A 21,096-nucleotide genomic window follows, 5' to 3' on the forward strand; every position below is an offset into this window, starting at 1 on the left:
TGAGCATAAATTTATAATGAAAGAAATTTTCGAGGCTGATCCGAAGGTTAGTGAATCAAAGAGCGCGTTTGAATGGTTGGCCAATATTTCAAAACATTAGTAGGCTAGAGTGTACTTTCCCAAGAAGACCAAATACGACGTTCTTGTGAATAATATCAGTGAGTCTTAAAATCACTACATAATGTCTGTCCGAGATCCTCCCATCATAGAGATGTTTGAGTGAATTCGAAGAAAGTGCATGACTAGAATACAAGTGAAGAAAGAGAAGATGGTTAAGTACAATGGTCAGATATGTCCGAATATTGTGAAAAAAGATTGAACTACAATAGAAGATCAGTGAGGATTGTTATCTTTGTTGGGCTGGAGAAAACAAGTACGAGGTAATGTACTGGAAGAACAACCATGTTATACAACTTCAGGCTAAAAACTGCACTTGAGAGATGTTTCAACTCATAGGATATTTGTGTTTCCATGCAACGATAGCGATCAGCATGCACAGAAAAGACCCTGATCAGTATATTGACATGTATTTCAGCCGAGAGTTGTATTTGAAAGTGTATAGTCATTCGATTAATCCGGTTCCCAGAATACATAACTAGGATGAGTCGTTGTTAGAGTCAGTTGATCCTCCAATCATTAAGAAAGGAACCGGGCGGCCGAGAGATCGTAGAGGCTTGATGCGAATGATGTTAAAGATAAAAGTAAAACATCACGACAATAACCCACATACACCTGCACAATTTGCTTTCAACAAGCCAACAACAAACGGAGTTGCAAGAACCTGCACACCTAAATTAACATATCCAGTAGGTGTGTTCTATTATGGCTAAGAAAGTTGCACACATTCTTAATTCTCGTGTTGGTTTCTTTTATTTATTGAGTCCGAAGTTTTATGGTTTCTTTCATGCAAAAATAAACGGCATGTTTGGGTATTACTGAAGAACTTCAAAGCTCCCAGCAGGTCTGTTTTCTATCAATTTTAACTTCTCAATATATTCATGGTTTGTAAGCATTTTGCTGTTTCTAGACCTGCGTACTGCAAAAAATAGCAACATGGCCAGACTTCGGGCATAAATAATCCAAAAAGCGAAAAAAATATATCATCACTTGATCAGACCAACAATACATCTGTTCCACTAGCTACACAGGTATTTTGTTTTGCTTTGTTTTTTATTTTTTATATATAGCACATAACAAAAAAATTTATTCAATAAATATTGGTAATCAGATGATAGTGTTTTTTCTAGCATCCTCGTATTAAACCACCATGAAAGCAAAACAGACGCAATCAAATAGTGAAGGTATAACTTTTGAACAACGGAATAGCGACTTAACACAAATTGATGGGAATAATTTAACTTCAAGAGTGTCTTCCTTCTCCACTCAGCTATGTAACACAAGGCTCTGGTTCAAACCGAGAACCTCGACAGGTGTGTCAAACTAAAAGGCCAACATGGGTTCGGCTCAAAGTAGTTGAGTTGTAATCTCTTGATGTGCGATGGGTTGGAATTCAAGTGTGACGTATGTTTGTAAGTATTGTCTACTTTTCGGGGTCCGCAACTAGGTAGTATTTTGTCTACCTTTTTTTATTTTTCTGTGATGGTTATTTCATAGTTGTCTACTTTCTTAAGGTATGCTTCCACGCAGCCTATTATGGGGAATTGTGCCATTATTTTTGTCTATTTTCAACTTGGTCTATAATGCTTATGGATTGTACTGTTTCATAATTTCTTAAATTTTGTGTGAACCATTTCAAGGATTTAGATTTTGGTAGAGGGATGACATCACCAATACAAACTCACCTGAATGTATATAATATACATTGTTTGCTTCAATATGTTTTATGCAGCCACAACATTTAGCCTTGGTGTGTAAATTCTAGCTTGAACTTTGCCGCCAGCTTTTGCAAATACAATACATAACAAATACATTACATAATGAACTAAGCATGTGCAAAATCCATAACAAATTTAAGCTTGAACTTGGTTGCAAGCTTCTGCAATATACAGGTGCTATGTGCTATATAAGTAAGTTAAGACATGTAAAGTCATTCTTATAACATTTAGCTATAAAATTTGTGGAAGCCTAAAATTGCTAATAGAATATTTCCATTGTTCAAATTTCATTCTCACACAATTTGAAATATTATGAAAACATAGTCAAATTGTTCATAAAATCAACCAACTAAGATCATTCTCCAAACAAGTATATACAACATCTAATACAACATATAACATACAACTACATGTCTTCAATATATCACACGATTTCTAATACAAAATAAAATGTACGGTCATACATCTTAGAATAGTGTAATAACTTGATCATATCATCTGTATTTTCAACTTACTTAATCAATGTTACATCCGAATATTACAATAACAACAAGGATAGACACCCTTTTTTTTTTTTTTTTCAAAATGATGCACCTAAAGATTCATTTCTTCACATAATTTGATCAACTACGCAAGGTCTTTATACTCACGTACTTCTAAATTAGGCATATTCATCCCTGAAACAACTTTATCTTCATCGAACTCATATAATTTGTGCGAGCTTCCTGTATTCTTTAATGGTGGATTCAAATGTTCCAACCAACAAAATAAAAAATTATTTTGCCCAAGTTTACAATTGCAAAATAATTTACCTTCAGTATCTTTTATAGACCTAATAACTTTTATAGAAGCATATGTTCCACATCGACAAAAACGGATTCTTGTATCTCAAATCTAATTTTCTATTGTTGGTTCTATGTTTCGCCTTTGATGAACTACTAGACATAACTACTTTCATCAAAACTTGGACAGTTATAAAAATCATTTATCAAATCACAAATACAGACCAGATATTTACTGCAACATAATTACTTCAATGAACTTTTCTTAAAATAAAAATAAAAAATTTACATTCAGATTACATAGCTTTTATTTTTATATATTATTCTGATTGCAAATAAAAAATCATTCATAAAAAGAATGATTACATTGAGTTTATTTTTTCTAAAATTCACAAAAACTAAATTTTATAATCAAATACAAACCAATCAACATAAGAAAAAATTGCAACCTAGTGCAAAATTGTCTCATTTTAAAGTAATATGACATGAAAATCACACAAAATTCACCAATAATTACATTCTCACAAACGAATTTACAATTGTTTCTCTCAATCCAACGCATTCGCAAATATTTCACCTCCTAAACAAAAACTTAACTTCAACTAGTACGCGAAGTATAAATTTAGGAACAAAAACTTACCTCCTAATTTATATCGACCACCGTCGTCGATTTTGGAGCTGAATATTAGCATTGGTGAACTCACGATCCTAAGCCCTAAACGCAATCCCCAATCTCGATTTTTCGCTATAATGCGGGGAGGATATATTAGTCATTTTAAATAATATACCAAAATTTATAAATGCATACTCGTATATACAATGCATTCTTCTCAATTTTCATCGGTTTACAATATTTGGGATCCTACTCTTAATTCTACAAAAACACAAATATGTTTGATATTATTTCTAAAATAGAAAAAAAAAATTGCACTTTTAAAGTAAAATATATGTTGACAATAGATTTTACCCTTTTTATTTTTTTTTTCAAACACCCTAAAAATCAGGCCCGGCCTTGAGCCAGGGCGAAATGGACCTTATCCAGGGCTCAAGAGTAAAATGGGCCTAGAATATATATATATATATATATAGATATGTACACTATTTGTGTGTTTGTTTGGGAGTTTAGATTTTAAGTTGGGATTTGAATAGTAAAAATTTTGAATTTGAAAAGTTGTATGATGTGATATAAATAGGTGTTGATGTGATGTTTTGAATGTAAAATTGATTTTTAGTATAATATAAAAAATGAAAAATAGGTGTTTGATTTGATGTTTTTAGAAAAAAAAAATGGGATGAATAATGAAAATCTAATTCAATCCCCAAACAAAGAGCCTGTTTTCTTTTTTTTCTTTTTTTTTTTTTCTTTTTTTTATTTAGCATCAATGAAACTTAAAAATTAAAGAAAAAGAAAGATAAGAGTGTGTTGAAGTATTAAAGTATGCACTAAAAAAAGGAAAGGAAGTTGCAGGGTTTTTATTTTTTTGCTTTTACCATTTCTTTCATTTTATCTATTTTTTTCTTAGTTTTTCTTTCTATATTCATTAATTTTATTTTTATAGTTGTCTTGTGTATTTTATAATAATAGTTTGGAAAAAGAAAATTCAATTTTGGTTCTAATATAACTAAATATATCATCAATTTTGGTCATAATATATATATAACTCATTAATTTTAGTCCCAATATAAATAATTTCAATCAATTATAGTCATACTGTTTAAAACTAACAGAAATTGCGGACGTGGACGTAACAGAGTTGACGTGATAGCTGACCTGGGAACAACACAATAATGTACAATTCTACACGGTCGTGTTACAATTCAGTGTACAATTACAACATGTTGTAACACGACCATGTTTAATTCTACACAACTGTGTACTTTTTGTTTTGGTCTAAATTTTATTTATTTTATTTTTTTAATAAAGAAAAACATTTTGAATTTAGAATAGTTTGATATATTTAAAATGGAAAAAATCAATAGTAATTCTAATATAATTAAAATATATGAATTTTAGTTCAAATATAAAAATTTATCGGGTATGTTCTTTTGAAAATTTTGCCTAAAATTTTACTATTCATCAAAACTTTTTCTCTTACAAACATCCAATTACACAACTATTCTCTATTTTTTATATTATATTAAAAATTAATCTTAAATTTAAAACATCATGGATGTAACGGGGTTGACGCTATAGCTAACCTGTAAACAACACGATCATATACAATTATACATTTATATGTTGAAATTGTATTGAAATATAAAATTAACTTTCAATATAATATAAAAAAATAAAAAATAGTTGTATAATTGGATGTAGAGCCGGTAATGGGTCGATTCGTGTCGGGTTGAATATTTTAAACGGGTTAAATTACTCAACCCTAACCCGACCCGTTTATTATCGTGTCGGGTTCGTGTTAACCCGTTTATTATCGTGTCGGGTTCGGGTTGACTCCTGTTGACTAGTATATATAATTAAGTCTAATTTCTTGATTCAAATTAAATAATTTTTTATTTTGTTGTCGTGTTATGTTAGTGTTTATTAGTTTGAGCGTAAATTATGTTGAATTATTTAAAATTAAATTTAGTTTAAATTAATTTATGAAAAATTTATTAAATTATAATTATTTTATATATAAAAAAATATATTAATCAATATTAATATACAGGTTGTCGTGTCGGGTTCGAGTTGAGAGCCTCAACCCTAACCTGATCCGTTTATTATCGTGCCGAGTTCGTGTCAACCCGTATACATAATCGGGTTATAATCTTTGACCTAAACCCAATTATTTCGTATTGGGTCAGTTTTTGTCAGCTCTAATTGGATATTTGTAAGAGAAAAAGTTTTGATGAATAGTAAAATTTTAGGCAAAATCTTTCAAAAAAATATACCCGATAAATTTTTATATTTAAACTAAAATTGATACATTTTAATTATATCAGAGTTACTATTGATTTTTTTCATTTTAACTATATTAAGTATTCTCAATTCAATGTATATATATTTTAATAAAAAAATATAAAATTTTAGACCAAAACATCCATATACGCGACCGTATGAGTTTAGCCAATTAGGCAAAGGAGAGAATGTTTGGGTATGTGTGAATTTAAGTGATTTGAACATTATGGTCATTGCATTGGCCGTCTTTAAGTGATGGAATCTCATCCAGTAGTTTGGCAGAACAAATAATATTACGAAGAAATAAAATAACTTATAATTTTATATTGAATTATATATCGTATAGAGTTGTATAAGGCCGTGTTATTTTCAGGTCGGCTGTGATGTCAATTTTGTTACGTTCATTTTAGCAATTTTCGTTAGTTTTTGAACGATGAGATCAAAATAGATTAAAATTATTTATATTGAGACTAAAATTAACAAGTTTTTTATATTTGAGACAAAAATTGATATATTTTTGTTATATTATGACGAAAATTGATTTTTTTCTTAATAATTTTTAACATAAAATAAAAAATTATAAATTATATAATTGTATACAAATTCTCTAAGCGATGTTTATGATTTATTTTTGTTATCTTATACTATTATTTTACAATTTTATAATATTTTTTATTATTTTATTTATTTTTCTAATTTATCCGATATATTTCTTATTTAAAGTTTTTTTTTCCAATAACAAATACTATAATAATTTATAAAATATATATTTATATTTAAACACATTTATATATATATAATGTTTTTTATGATAATTATAACATGAATTACTTTATTTACTTATTTATATGAATAGATATTGTATATAATTATACTAGAGAAGAACCGTGATATGCACTGTCTGATTATAAGTTTTATCGAATTGTTAAAATTAATATTGTTATCAAATATATAACTTTTAATATAAAAATTATTTGAATAAATCAAAATATTTTAAACGATTTTAACTTTTAATGATCTCAATATTGGAGATTGATAGATTTTATCGATCAAATATATATAGATATGACAAAAATAATGTCTATATATAATATTAGTGATATCTACTTGTATTATAAAGTCAAATTTTATTAATATATAACTGTTATTTTAATTTATTTTTTAAAATTTTAATTTAATTACATGTTTTTATAAATATTTTTTAAAATTATAATTTAGTTGAAAATCTTATTAGTAAAAAAAAAATTAAAATATCCGAATAAAACTAAAGTCAAATTTCATTAACTTGTAATTGCTATTTCAGTTTATATTTTAAAAATTATAATTTAGTTATATGTTATTTGAATATTTATATAATATTAGTAATGTCTATTCAAATTTATACTTTTAGGAGAATATTATCTCTTTTTTTTTTCACAAAAATAACACATATTTTTCTAAAAAATTAATATATTATACACATTTATTATTTTCATTAGTTACATAATTTTTTATATCTCACATAAAAAAATATTTTTTTCAAACTATTTTACAAAACAAACACACTCTCAATTTTTATTCTTATTGTTTTTGTAATTTTTTTCTTTATATAATATTTATAATTTAATAATTTATATATTAATAAAATTAAATCTTGATTTGATATCATTTCTATAATTTTTTATGGTATATACATAAAATTTTAAATAGACATTATAGGTTAAGAGATGAATTAAAAGATAGTTATGAAATTATCACTATTTTTTAATCAATTATTTTGATAAAATTTTCATAATATCTCTACTTTTATTTTTTAACATACATAATTTTAATATTAGAATAATATAATTTTTTTAGTTCTCAACAAAACTTATATATAATCTATTTATATTAAACAATTTTATCCTTATATAATTTTATTATCTCTACTTTATTATCAAATTACTATTTTCTTTTACTTACTGTATTATTTCTTTTTTATTTCGATATACATACTCCATTTTAATATTAAAAAAATATTATTTCTTCTTCACAATATCCAAACAAATCTATACCATTTTACTGGTCAAAAAAATATAACATATAATTAATGATAGAGCTTACAAAGTTTATAATTTAAAAAGAATAAAACACATAAAATAATTAAAATAAAGAATTTGTTCTTTCAATCTTTTGTTTTTTTATTTTTTTTGATGCAATTCTCAATATATATATATTTTATTATTTTTTAAAAAAAATAAATACATAACAAAAAATTAAGGAATAACAAATATTTCATCCTTCCCAAAACAATAGGATATTTGGGATGATATGAAAATTAAGGAATAATAGTATTATAATAATAATGGAGTAAAAGTGTTTTTAAAATACCAAAATGTCTCTACTTTATGCAATTATTTTGAAAAATGGAGATAATATGTAAAAAAAAAATTGGGATATAGTTAAAAAAATAAAAACAAGACTATTGTTTAAAACGGACGAAAATAGTCAAATAAAACTATTATTTTGAAAAGGAGAGAACATATTATTTATAAAAAAAAACATAAAAAATAAAATAAAAAATGGGACCTACACCAAACAAATATTATATACAGTATTAACTTTAAAAATAACAAACGGAAGGGGATGAATTGGATCAATGAATGGCATTAATGTATATAGTAATAGGTACTTCAATCCATGGCCGGGGGATCCATATGCGAAATTTAAAAAAAAAGAAACAAGAAAAAAGAAAAAGGTAATATGACGAAATCAATTCTAGCGTAAATTTATATGACGGAAAAATATTATAAATAATTGGATAAACTGTTTTTTTAGTCCTGTAATTGGATCTCTTTATCATTTTAATTTTTTTGTAAGCTGAGCATGTCGCAAACTAATCCCAAAAGTGAAAAAATTTCGTTGTTCTAGTCCTCCGGCGTCGGAGACGCCCGCGTGGCTCGTCGGAGGTGACGTGTCCGCCAGGTCAGTGACTCCTGACGGACATGTGGATTTTTTTTTTTTTTTTAATAGGACCAAATAAAAAATAAAAAAATACAAATAAAAATAAAAATAAGTTTTTAAAAAAATTTAAAAAAATGAAAAAAAAAATAAAATCCAGGTGTCCGCCAGGTCAGTGACACTTGACGGACACGTCACCTCCGGCGAGCCACGCGGGCATCTCCGGTGCCGGAGGACTAAAACAACGAAATTTTTTCACTTATGAGACTAGTTTGCGACATGCTCCACTTACGGGACTAAAATGATAAGAGGGTCCAATTACGGAACTAAAAAAACAGTTTACTTTTAGAAAATTTTATAGAAGCATTGAATTGATTCTTTCGATATTTTTTTCTTTCAAAAAAATTTATAAAAGCTTTTGGATTGTTCTTCCAATATTTTTCTATACAATATACATATATTCATATTAAATTATTAACATAATATTTATTTTATTTACTTAAAAAAAATTAATAATTCAAAATAAAATATTATTATTGTTTATACTACTAACATCATTTTTCATATTTAATATAAAAAAATAAATATATCCAAAAATATTAACCAATAGTATTATTTTTTATTATTTTATTTATCTTTATAAATTTCATAAAATATTATCTAAAAAATATTTATAAAAAAAAACCATGAAAATACTCATATAAAAATAATTATTAATGATTAGGGATGTCAACGGGGCTGGTTTGGGACGAATTTTGCAGACTTCGGGATCCACCCCCTAGAAAATATAAACAATAGTCCCGATTATAAACAAACAGAATTGTAAAAAAAATAACTGCGAAGATAAATTTAATTTAAAATTAAGGTTCTATTTTATATTTAAAAATTTCAAATAAATAAATAATATAATTTATATTGTATAAAAATATAAATAAATTATAATAATTATTAAAATATCCGGGTTCAAGTATGAGTCCTTAGTGGGATGAGTTTACAGTAAAACTCGAAACCCGCTCCGAATCCAGTCTGGTCTAAAACTTAAATTCACAACCCATCCTGAATCAAATTATTTAGAACCGAAACCGCTCCATTATGGGCTAGCCTGCCCATTTGACATCCCTATTAATAATTCGTATTTAAAGTTATTTAAAAATTTATTTATTTATCGTATATACGGAGTATATTATAAATACTCACTCAGTCCTGGAACCGTATCTGACTGCTGCATATACCATAACACCCAAATAAACCCTAATAACACTCCCGTCTCTTTTCTTCTTCCCCTCATCGTTCTTGTTCTCTCTCTTCCTTCTTCCTTTTTCCCTTTCTCTTCTCCCTCACTTTCGCCTTCTCGGCTTTCGTCTTCGATTTCTTCATTCTATTCTAAGCTAACCCAAACCCAATTTCATTGGAGTCTACTCGATTCCGGCGATCAACTTCATCTTCTTCTTCTGATTCGTAAGAGGTTCGTAAGTTCAACCCCTTTCAGAAAATTTTGATTGTTTGCGACGGTCACTAATGCAATTTCTTTCACTGTATGTCTGTTAGGTGGGGTCTGTGTATGTGTATGCTTTTTTTATGCTATTCAATTACATTACAGAGACAATTGGTATGTTCATTCCATGTGTTTGAAGTGTCTGTTGCTATGTTCATTCAATTTACATCCTGACAATTGCTATGTCGTTTCAAGTATCTGTTTCTATGTTCGTTCGATTAGTGTTTGCTGTTATATTATTTCTATTTATTTGGCCAAGTTGCCTTCTCAATTTACACTTATTTATGCTTGATTTTGATGTTTTTATTTTTTTTTATTGTTCCAATTTCCACACCCAGGATATCTTGTAGCCGTTTTGAATGTTTCACCAAACTTTTTGTTTTGTTAATATTTTGTGTTTTCTGAGGTTGGACTAAATTGACGGGAAACAAGAAAATGAAGTGGATTTCAATGATGATATGTCTGAATAATTTTAGTTTAGAAAAATTTGTGTTTCTATTTGTTGGAGTTGGGATAGTAATCATACTATTAAAAAAATTATCCTTATTTTGATTAGATGTAATATGATTTTGGTTGTGCATGTTTATGAAACAACTTTGTGATAAGACAGCAATGGGACTGGAGGAGAACATGGTAGCGCAGCCACCTGAAGGTTTCATGATGTATGCAATGGTGGATGCATTGCTTGAGGTAACTGTTGATCACAGGAACTAAATTCATTTTTTTTTTTGTTTTTTGGGAATGATGATTTGTATGTTAGATTGGATGAAGTTATATGTACTAGGTGTTTCGATAATTTTGTGACTTTAGTAAGCATTAGATATATTTGCCTGAATTTTTTGCCATTAAATTCTTCAGTTGCTGGTTGTTAATTTACCTAAGCTTAACTGAAATGCTTAACATCAGTACGGAAATCGTTTGAAGAGTTTCTGTTTAGGTCTTCCATTTGAAGGATATTGTTTTGCTTGAAGAAAATTTGAATGATTGTTATAAGCTTCTAGTGTCACTTCAATTTGTTGTTCTGATTCGATGCCGGAAGTTAATCTTCAATGTTTAATTGATAGAGTTGTTGAATATAATTGAAGTTAACAAGATATACTTTTGAGGATTTGATAATACAGATTTTAGATTAAAGGGATAAAAAAGAGTATTCGGTGGGAGAATTATGAGAAGATAGAAAACATTTATTAGGATAAATAGCTATATATAAAGTAAGCTGTTTGCCAAACCAAGATATTGGAATCTTTTATTAATCTAAAACTGTCAAAGTTCATCTGAAATTGCACTTGTCAAATGAGCAACTTGTGCTGTTTGATGGGCAAAAGTTATATTGTGTTTTGAAACAGGCTGCCAGATATGACGATATTGATGATCTTCAGTGCATAGAATCAAGTGGGGTTTCTCTGGATTCCAAGGATTTGGAAGGCCGCACAGGTAATTGTTCTTATGCCCGACTTCATTTGAAATGCCAGTTGTGTTTTATATACTTACTTTGTTTTGTATATTGTTTTTACTGGGGATTTCATAGTTTGTTAATATTATTCACCAATTTGTTCTGGTTGGTGATTTCACCCTTTCTTTATCTCATTTTCTTTTAGTTTTGCTTTAATGTTGAAACTTTCAGCACTACACATGGCTTCAGCAAATGGGCATCTTGACATGGTCGACTATCTTATCAACCGTGGAGTGGTGAGGATGCCATTGCATAATCTTTTACTCTGTTTCTTTAATGTTTTGGTTGGTTGGAAGGTGATGTTGTTTGATTGATTTGGGTTTGTTTGGTTGTGGTTTGAAATTGCTTAGTTTTTATTTAAATAGTATTTTGATATGATATTTTTTTAGAAGAAATAGTGTATTTTTATTGGAAACTGCGTTAGTGTTAGATTTTGGTTTGAAATGTTAAAAAAACAAATTGATTGTTGAGTTATGATATAATATATATTGATGTGTTTTAAAAATTATATCTCTAACAAATATATATATAATATGAATATTATTTTGTACAGAATAAAATCATATATATTACCATAAATTAAAAAGAAAATTATGATTTTATAAATATGAAACAAACTAGGGGTTTTTAAATATATATTCGTAAGGAGATTTGGTTGGTGCCTCCTGGAAAACTCGTCTTTCTCGGTTTTTTTGTTCTTGATTCTGTTTCCTGCTGCAGTTGTTTTTCGGCTTGAGATTCGTTTATTCCATAATCTATATTCGTACATATTGCTGATGTGACTGATAACAGGATGTCAATGCTTGCAATGCCGAGAGGAACACTCCTCTTCACTGGGCTTGTCTGAATGGCCACAAGGAGGTACGGTACAATGACTACATTAACAATCAAATCAGTGATTTCCAACATTTTAAGTGGGATCAGCTCATAGATATAGTGAGTTTCGGCAGGTTATCAGACGTCTGATTCTTGGTGGAGCCAGTATCTCATCTCTCAACAGGTTAGTGTCCAACTTTACACAAACACACAGGCTTTCCTATCCTTTTGCTTTTCCCAATTGTTAGAAGACTTTTGTGATTGTCGTCGTGCATATTATTATTATTATTATTGATGGTAATCAGCCATGAAAGAACTCCAATGGATGAGGCCATCGCCCAGGGGAAGATGGAGGCAGTGGATGCCATTAATGAAGCTGCTGCTCATCTTGAACTTTCTGGTACACATATTTCATAGCTCTTTTTCTCTACTTTTTCTTTTTTTGTTTGTTTAAAGCAACTTCAAGATTCCCCACATAGATTGAATTTTGCTCGACACTTTCTTTTGACTTGTGGGGGGTTTGGAAATACTTTTTTTTATTTTATTTTTATTTTTATATGATCTGAATAAAAAAGTCTATTTTAGATTGAATAGTATTTGTTGGCTGAAAAAAATTGTCATAAATTGAATGCTGCCAAACACTGGTTCGTGAGGTTGGGGTTAATACTACAACTTTGAATGGAATAGGGTTTTGATGGGTATTTAATGGAAATTTATTTTTATTTTAATATTATACTACTACTATTTAACTGAAAATTAGCCGGGTGAATGTGTTTGTTTGGAAGATTTTGTAAGATTGTTCTTTTAAAATAAAATAAAATAGAAAATTCAAAAAACATCAAATCAAGTATTTATTTATTTTATTTTTAATATTAAACTGAAATAATTTAATATTTAAAATATTACATAACACTTATTTATATTGATATCGAATAATGATTTCAATTTAAAATTATAAATCAAAATAGGTGATAAGTTCAATTGAAACTTATTATAAAATAATTCAATTTTCGATTATAATTTTCCTCTGAAATTGCCATTCGCTCTCTCGTAGAGCAAATTGCCTTCGCCATGCGACTCGAATTTCAGCATCGATTATTTTTTTTTTATTTTTTTATTTTTTCATTTATTCCTTTTTTTTTTCTTCTTCTACCGAAAGATCAGTTTAAAACTATGATGACAATTATTTTCGGCCTTGATACGATGATTGAGCCCACAATGTCAATTGAACCCTCGAGGGTCGAAGAGAAAGAAAAATAAAATTGTCGTTTTGGCCTCTATTGCTTGAGGTCAGATCCAAGTGCCAGCGACAAAGTGACCACCAAAATGTGTTTGTTGTATGATTTTATTTTTTGACTTGGCAAGAAAAACTTACGAGAGAGCGTATAGAAATATTTCATTGGATTTAGCTCTTACATTAGTTGAAAAGATTAACTTTAAATATAAATATTTTATTGGTTTTGTAAAAAGTATATTTATTTTATCATTTTAATCTGTTTATAAAAGTGTGTAAATATCATATTTTTTGTCCTGCGACAAATGATTCATTTACTTAAGGATACTTTATTATTATTTTTTTATATGAATTGTGTTATTAATATTTTAAATTTAATTAGCATTATATATTAATAAATTATATACACTATGATATCATTTAGTAGAGAATAAAATTTTATAAATACAAATAAATAGAAAAATTAATTAATTAATTTATAATTAACTTAAAAATAATTTTATTAAAAATAAGATGTTTTAAATATAGATAAAAATATTTATTTATTGAGGATAGACAGAAATAAATGAGTTTTTATATTTATTAAATATGTTTAAGATGAATAAATTAGCTGACGTGAAAGAAAAAAAAATCAAATCTTATATTTATATTTAAAGAAATTGCACAATCTTGCAAGTCCATGTCAGCATTTTCCGTCGGTTTGTTGACGGTGGGAAAAAAAAAGATTTGATTATATTGGAACAAAAAAAATGATGAGTTTTGGTTATATTAGGACTAAAATTGATAAAAATTTTATATTGAGACCGAGAATGATGGGTTTTGATTATATTGAGACAAAAAATAATGAGTTTTGGTTATATTAGGACCAAAATTGATAAAATTTTTATATTGAGACCAAAATTGATGAATTTTGATTATATTGTGACAAAAATAATATTTTTTCCATATTCATTTTTATCAAATTTTAATATTAATTTTTCTTATAAATATATAAAAAATTTTAATTATTAATATATTATTATTATTATTATTATTATTATTGTAAGACGGGTTCGATTCGATTTGTGTCCGAATTCGGTTCAGTTTGAACCGTAACTATAGGTAGAGTTGCCCAAACGGTTCAAACCGTCGGTTACGGTTTGTCAAAATATCAAACTGAAACTGAACATTCCGAATGACGATTTCGATTACAGTTTGACGCTTTCGATTACGGTTTATAAACCGCTCGGTTTAAAAACTGTCGATTACGATTTATAAACCGCCGGTTTATATGTACTCATTTTTAATATTTTTCTTTTTTATGTTCTATTTTTCTAAAAATTTAAATTTTATTTAAAAATAATTAAGTTTCATTTTAATTTTATTTAGATATATTTATTATTTATTTATTATATAAAAATCATATATATAAATGATTAATTAAATTTTTACAATATAAAAATAATTAAAATAATAAATATAGTAAATAATTAAATTATAAAAATATTATAATAAATAATAAGATAATTTAAATTATATAATAAAAATTATCAAATATAGAATATAAATAAAAAAATATTAATAGCATTATTATTTTTCAATATTATTAATAAATTTATATGTATTAATATTATTATTATTATTATTATTATATTTTAAATTTTAATTATAAATATAATGATATTATTATAAAATACAATCAATTTAATCCTAATGTCTAATCAGGTGTTACATCCATACTCCACGGACGCTGCAGGCCCGCTGCCGCGCCTGAGAGCACGAACAATGGCTCGTTAATAGAAGCCCATTTCTGTCTGTCCAAGCTTTCTCTCTCCTCTGTAGATAAGATTGTAACACACTGACCTTCTTATCGAATTAAAATTTCGATTAAGAATCGATGGGGGTGTGCTGCAGGTGAGGGACAATCCCAGCGCCTCGCTCACTTCTTCTCTCTCTTACTCCCAAAAATCCAGCATTGGCTCCTTCCTTTTCTTCTCCAAATCCAGTTTCATCACGTCGCAGATGCTCTCCTTTCTTTTCTTCCACAAATCCAGGTGTTCTCCTTCCTCTTCTTCCCCGAATCCAATGTCATCGCCGCCGACGCTTTTCTTTTTTTCTTTTCTTCTCCAAATCCGATCGCCGACGCTCTCCTTCCTCTTCTTCCCCAAATCCAATTTCATCACCGCCGACGTCTTCCTTCCTCTTCTTCTCTAAGCATAGCGACTGCCGGCCTGCCTCCACCATCCTAGGGTCTGCGGGAGAAGGTTTGCTGATGAGGGAATTGGAATGAAGTTTGGTGATGAGGGAATTGACGAAGGGTTTTTTCAGAAAGCCACTGTAAGAGAATTTTACGCCCATAGTGGAAAACATCATTCGACTCGCTGGCTTCGGTTGACACATCGGCGGGAAGGGCTCAATTGAGGCAAGAGCCATTGTTAGTGCTCTGAGCCCCCACAAACAGGTTCTCCCACTTCCTTCCTTCTTCCTCAGTTCCTCTCATTTCTTTCCTTTTTTTTCTTCCAACCTCGGTCCTTCTCCTCCTTTCCTCCTCTTCTTTTTCTGTGCGCCTGCCTGCGGCCTGCCCCTGCCATAGTGAGATAGAAAAAAAAAAAAAAAAAACTAAACCACCGGTTCAAATCGTAAACCGGCGGTTTGAACCGGCGGCTTGCGGTTTGAGAAAATCCCAAACCAAAGTCTAACCGTCGAAACGACGGTTTCGGTTCGATTTGTGTCCGGTTTCGGTTCGAACCGTAACCGCCGGTTCATAAACCGTCGAAGCGGAGGTTCGAAACCGAATGGGCAAGTCTAACTATTGGTTTAAAACCGACAAACCGGCGGCGGTTCGAAAGAACAAGAAAATAAAAGAAAGTAGCATATCTTATTATTTGTCGTCATTATTTCTTAAAAAAAAGAAACGTACACCGCATACTCGAAATCTATATATATATATATAAAAAAGGAGATCCTCGTCGACTACAATTGTTTTCCTAGATCCGCCATTGATTTCCACCTCTTCCGCTTCCCCTCTCTAGATCTGAAAAGGTAAGGGCAACTCAATTTTCTCTTCAATTAATCTGCATTAGAGTTTATTACATTTGGATTGCAGTTGAAAAGCGACTCAGAGACTATGGCTGCAAGGAAACCCGGCGTAATTGCTCTCTTCGATGTTGATGGCACTCTTACTGCTCCTCGGAAGGTGCGATTTGTTATTTGTTTGTGTTTTTCTATTGACTGGATCTAAAATCTCTTTGGAGTTCATCTCTCGTTTTGCTTGAAATCATTGTTATTGTGCTTGCAATTGGATATTCTAAGCGAATTGAGTTGTTCATTTAGTTGGAGTTGTTTTGCTTTTTGATCGTTCAGTGGACGTGGTTTAGCTGTAGTTTTGTTATATTGATGGTGTCCTAGAAAGTGAAGAATGTGTGCCCTCGTCTATTTGGATTATGTTGCATTGATAGTTTTGAAGTTGTTCAGTTGTTCTGTATTATTTGATTTTTATTAATTTTTTTCCTTTAAGGTTTTATATAGTAATGAATGCGTTGCTACTGCAGGGAACTCTGTCTTCTTTCAACAAATTTGTATTACTTAATTATTTTTATTCTTCAGGTAGCTACTCCAAAGATGATTGAGTTTATGCAAAACCTCAGGAAGGTACTCTGGATTTTTTTTGTTTTTTAATGGAATGGGGGCATATGATTGCTCATGGTATTCTTCACATCAAATAGGAAGAAGAAAATAGTGCAGTTTTTGAGTGGTTGAATTTTGTTTCCCAGGTTGTTACTGTTGGTGTGGTTGGAGGTTCTGATCTTGTCAAGATATCTGAGCAGCTTGGAGAATCAGGTGACCTCCGGTTATTCCATGTTCACAAACTCAAGTAATGTAAATGTTGTTCCACTAGCTGTTTGTCATACTCTGAAGATTAAATATATGTTTTTTTGTATTGCAGTTATTAATGACTACGACTATGCGTTTTCTGAGAATGGCCTTGTGGCTTACAAGGGTGGAAAGTTAATTGGGACACAGGTGTTGTCTTGGACTTAGACCTACTATACATATCAACAACAACAATTTTCTTTATTCTTTGGGTATTAATATATCCCTTAATCTTCCTGATAAAAAAACAATAGTAGTAGGAACACCATTGATAAAAAATATCAAGATTCCCCAGTAGACTGTATAAACCAGTAGAGGCATTCAAATTTTTTATATTTTGCAACGATTTAAAGGGCATTATGTTTTGTCTTCTCTCAGAAGATAAAATTAGTGAAACTTATGTTATGAGTAATGACAACACTTCTTTTTGTTCAAATGATAAAGTTCTCACTTTGGTGGGTTCTCCTTCTGATTTGATTTTTCTTAATGCAGAGCTTGAAGTCGTTCCTTGGAGAGGAAAAGCTCAAGGTTGGGATTTGTGTACTACATTTTTGTGAAAACTACTTGTTTGAGCTATTCTTGTGTCATGACTCATGTTAGGTGTACTTTGTCTCCTCCATATAGGAATCTATAATGAATGCTTGAAATTGATTTCTAAAGAAAGCACATGAAAAAAACAGAAAGTAATCATTGTAGAGAAAAAGGAAATTCCTGTATTGAATGAGAATAGAGATTTTGTAGTTTGTTGAAGCATTGCCGTGGAAATTCTTATATTAGTATTCTAATTTTCTTGATGAGCCTGCTATTCAGACATTATAATTTTGGTTCGCTACTTTGTTTATAATATTGCAGGAAATCATTAACTTCAGTCTCCATTACATTGCTGATTTGGATATTCCCATTAAAAGGTGAGTAATATTAATGCTCAAGTAAAGAAAAATGTGGTAGCATCTATAATGGGCTTCTAAGATCAATTGGTTTCAATTCTTAGAGGAACATTTATTGAGTTTCGAAGTGGGATGCTTAATGTTTCTCCGATAGGAAGAAACTGCAGTCAGGAAGAGCGAGACGAGTTTGAAGAGTATGACAAGGTATATATATATATATATGTATTGATGGGTCGTGGCATTCACTACTTACTAAAGAGAAAAAAGATGAATGGAAGGGTTAGCTTTGCACCATTGCTTCATAATGAGTTCTTTGATTTAATCAGATTCACAATATTCGTCCTAAAATGGTTGCTGTGCTACGGGAGAAGTTTGCACATCTTAACCTAACCTTTTCCATTGGGGGACAAATCAGTTTTGATGTGAGCAATTGTCATATTATCCACCTTGCATGTTTTCTGTCATCGTTAGAAGTTATATCTCAGAAAATGTTTCCAACAGGTTTTCCCTCAAGGATGGGACAAGACGTATTGCTTGAGATACTTGGATGAATTTCCTGAAATTCACTTCTTCGGAGACAAGACCTACAAGGTTGCTTCTCTAGCCATTATTGCATTTGCTCTAGTTTGTTTGTGCATTTTAGAACATAAATTTAGAAATACAATATTTGTATCTTGTCATGCTAAGAATTTTCCTAAAATAAATTGTATATTAGCCCCATGTGAGATTGAAAGGTTCAGAAATCCTTTCTGGTCTCTTCTTCCAGAATGGTTTTTTTAAAGTACAAATTGCTTTCCATGGTGTATTTTAGTGGTTCTTTCTGGAGCCTTTTTTTTTAAAAAAAAATTGATTCATTTGATGGCTATTCATGAATATTTTGTTATGTTACGCTGCATAAAATATTTTTTTTTTTCACATTTGCTTTAATAGGGGGGAAATGACTATGAGATCTATGAATCAGAAAGAACTGTTGGTCACACAGGTAAAGCAGATATTCCTTCTCACGTTTTAGTGTGATGGCTTTATGATCATTGAATAGGATAAAAATAATTCACTTTAGTAATATTACCTGGTGATTATGGTGCTCCTAAAGTGGCAACCAGAATAGAGCTTTGGTTTTTTGAGAAGCGTAAATCTGAACCGGAAACATTTCCTAAAGCAAATACACTTTTTATGCTGCAAGAAATGTCTTTGTTTGTTTCATTTCCATGGTATGATGAAACTTTAGCCGTTCCACAGCTTAAATTTGGCGGCTATTATAGTTTAATCCTTAGCAAATTTTGTCCTATAATTTTTGGTGTCTATGATTGATGGAAATATGTTACGATAAACAATACATTTAGCAACCATATGTCTTTCAAGCCATACTTTTCAGTTAATATTAGTGAGCCGTGTATTAAATTTGCCTACATACATAAACCAGAGCTTCAAGTAGGAAAATGTGTTATTTTTCGGATTTTAATTTAAAGAAAACAGCATGAATCAAAGTTGAGTTTGTGGTGCCTTTATTTTGTAGCTATGGACATATTGAAGTTTTGAATTATTTTTTGACTTGTGGATCAGTTACTAGCCCAGAGGACACTGTAAAGCAGTGCACGGCTCTGTTTCTGAGCTAGGTAAGGTAAGATTGCCGTTGGCGAACCAGTGTTCATCTTGGACATGAAAAATAATTTGGTTTCGAGAGGGAGGGTACACTACACTACAGGTAACTTAAGAATTCAACAAGTTTATTTGTGATGCCTTTTATGAAATTATAATTGATGTATTGTACAATTTGATATTTATCATTGAAATTGTAAAATGGGCTGCTATCTCAATCTCTCTGTGTTTATTTGTGTGGGTAAATCAATTTATATAATCAATGTGTAATGTATACAAATAAGTTGTTCTCTTAGGTTAGCTAGTGAAAGTGAAAGTGAATTTTTTTTTTTTTTTTTTTTTTTTTTTTTTTTTTTTTTTAAATGAAAAACTGATGGTCTACAGGTCGCTTGTATTGGCTAGAGTGCTTTTGAGCTCTACTAAGTGCTTTTTTTGGAAAGCATATCAGAAGGTGCTTCTGAAAGCAATTTTATAATTTAACTTATTATTTTGTCTTTTATAGCAATAATATTAATAAATTATTTAATATTAAATTTAATAAAAATAAAAGAATTAATTTATATATATTATATTCATATTAAAATTTCATTATATTTATTTTAATTATTAGTTTATATATTATATTTAAATTAAAATTTAAAAGATATAATTGAGAGATTAAATTTTAAAAATATAAATTTAATTATATAGTAGGTAATTTTTAACATTTTTAAATATAATTTATAAAGTTTTAAAATAATTTGTAGAGTAATTTAAAGTTTACTTATTAATTATATTTTAATTTTTAATTAAATTAAAATAAAAGATATATTTATACATAAAATTTAATATATATGTTTTCAAATACGCTAGATAATGTAATTTTTTTTAAATATAATTCCTAAAATTTTAAAATAAATTATAAAAGTATAATAGAAAAATATATTTACATAATTATGTCAAACACTTCCAATTTTATTATATTCAAATATAATGATTTATCCAAATATAAATTGTTTATTTTTTAAGCCAATTTAAACGCTCTAAATTAACCTCAATGAAATTTATTTCATTAATAATATTTCATCTATAATACTAGTATAATAATTTTTTTAAATGCATATTTAAGTGTTTTGAATTTTATGCTTTAATAAAATATATGGATATTATTTTATATATATATTTTTATATAATGTAATATAAATATAAAATATATATACACTTATTTATGATTAATATAATTAATTTTATAGAAAAATAGTTTTGAATCTATGTAAATATATTTGTTTACTAAAAAGAAAATTCAGTGTATTTCACACAATGTAATATCTGAAAGTATAAAAATAAAA

At 28.8% G+C, this 21,096-nt stretch overlaps 2 protein-coding genes across 4 annotated transcripts; both read left to right on the top strand.

Moving 5' to 3' along the window:
• Positions 1-9,655: 9,655 nt before the first annotated feature.
• LOC127260410 (ankyrin repeat-containing protein P16F5.05c) lies at positions 9,656-15,271 on the top strand. The gene is made up of 9 exons (XM_051288142.1): positions 9,656-9,897; positions 9,981-10,041; positions 10,538-10,617; positions 11,274-11,361; positions 11,552-11,616; positions 12,173-12,241; positions 12,331-12,380; positions 12,502-12,596; positions 15,135-15,271. The coding sequence occupies exons 2-9, from the start codon at positions 10,011-10,013 to the stop codon at positions 15,269-15,271; spliced, it is 615 nt and encodes a 204-aa protein (XP_051144099.1). The 5' UTR covers positions 9,656-9,897; positions 9,981-10,010.
• Positions 15,272-15,291: 20 nt separating this feature from the next.
• LOC127260877 (phosphomannomutase) lies at positions 15,292-19,986 on the top strand. Of its 3 annotated transcripts, none has more exons than XM_051288880.1 (12): positions 15,292-16,451; positions 16,493-16,605; positions 17,016-17,060; positions 17,183-17,249; positions 17,356-17,432; positions 17,775-17,810; positions 18,135-18,190; positions 18,274-18,373; positions 18,496-18,591; positions 18,671-18,760; positions 19,100-19,151; positions 19,733-19,986. In XM_051288880.1, exons 2-12 carry the CDS (start codon positions 16,537-16,539, stop codon positions 19,783-19,785), a joined length of 741 nt encoding a protein of 246 aa, XP_051144837.1. In that variant the 5' UTR covers positions 15,292-16,451; positions 16,493-16,536; the 3' UTR covers positions 19,786-19,986. The 3 variants fall into 3 exon arrangements, with proteins under 3 accessions (XP_051144837.1, XP_051144835.1, XP_051144836.1); XM_051288878.1 differs by having other exon boundaries at positions 16,516-16,605; XM_051288879.1 differs by having other exon boundaries at positions 15,292-15,870; positions 16,516-16,605.
• The last annotated feature ends 1,110 nt before the right edge of the window (positions 19,987-21,096 follow it).

Source organism: Andrographis paniculata, unplaced genomic scaffold (assembly GCF_009805555.1).
Source record: "Andrographis paniculata isolate CXL003 unplaced genomic scaffold, ASM980555v1 Contig62END, whole genome shotgun sequence".
Classification (NCBI taxonomy): domain Eukaryota; kingdom Viridiplantae; phylum Streptophyta; class Magnoliopsida; order Lamiales; family Acanthaceae; genus Andrographis; species Andrographis paniculata.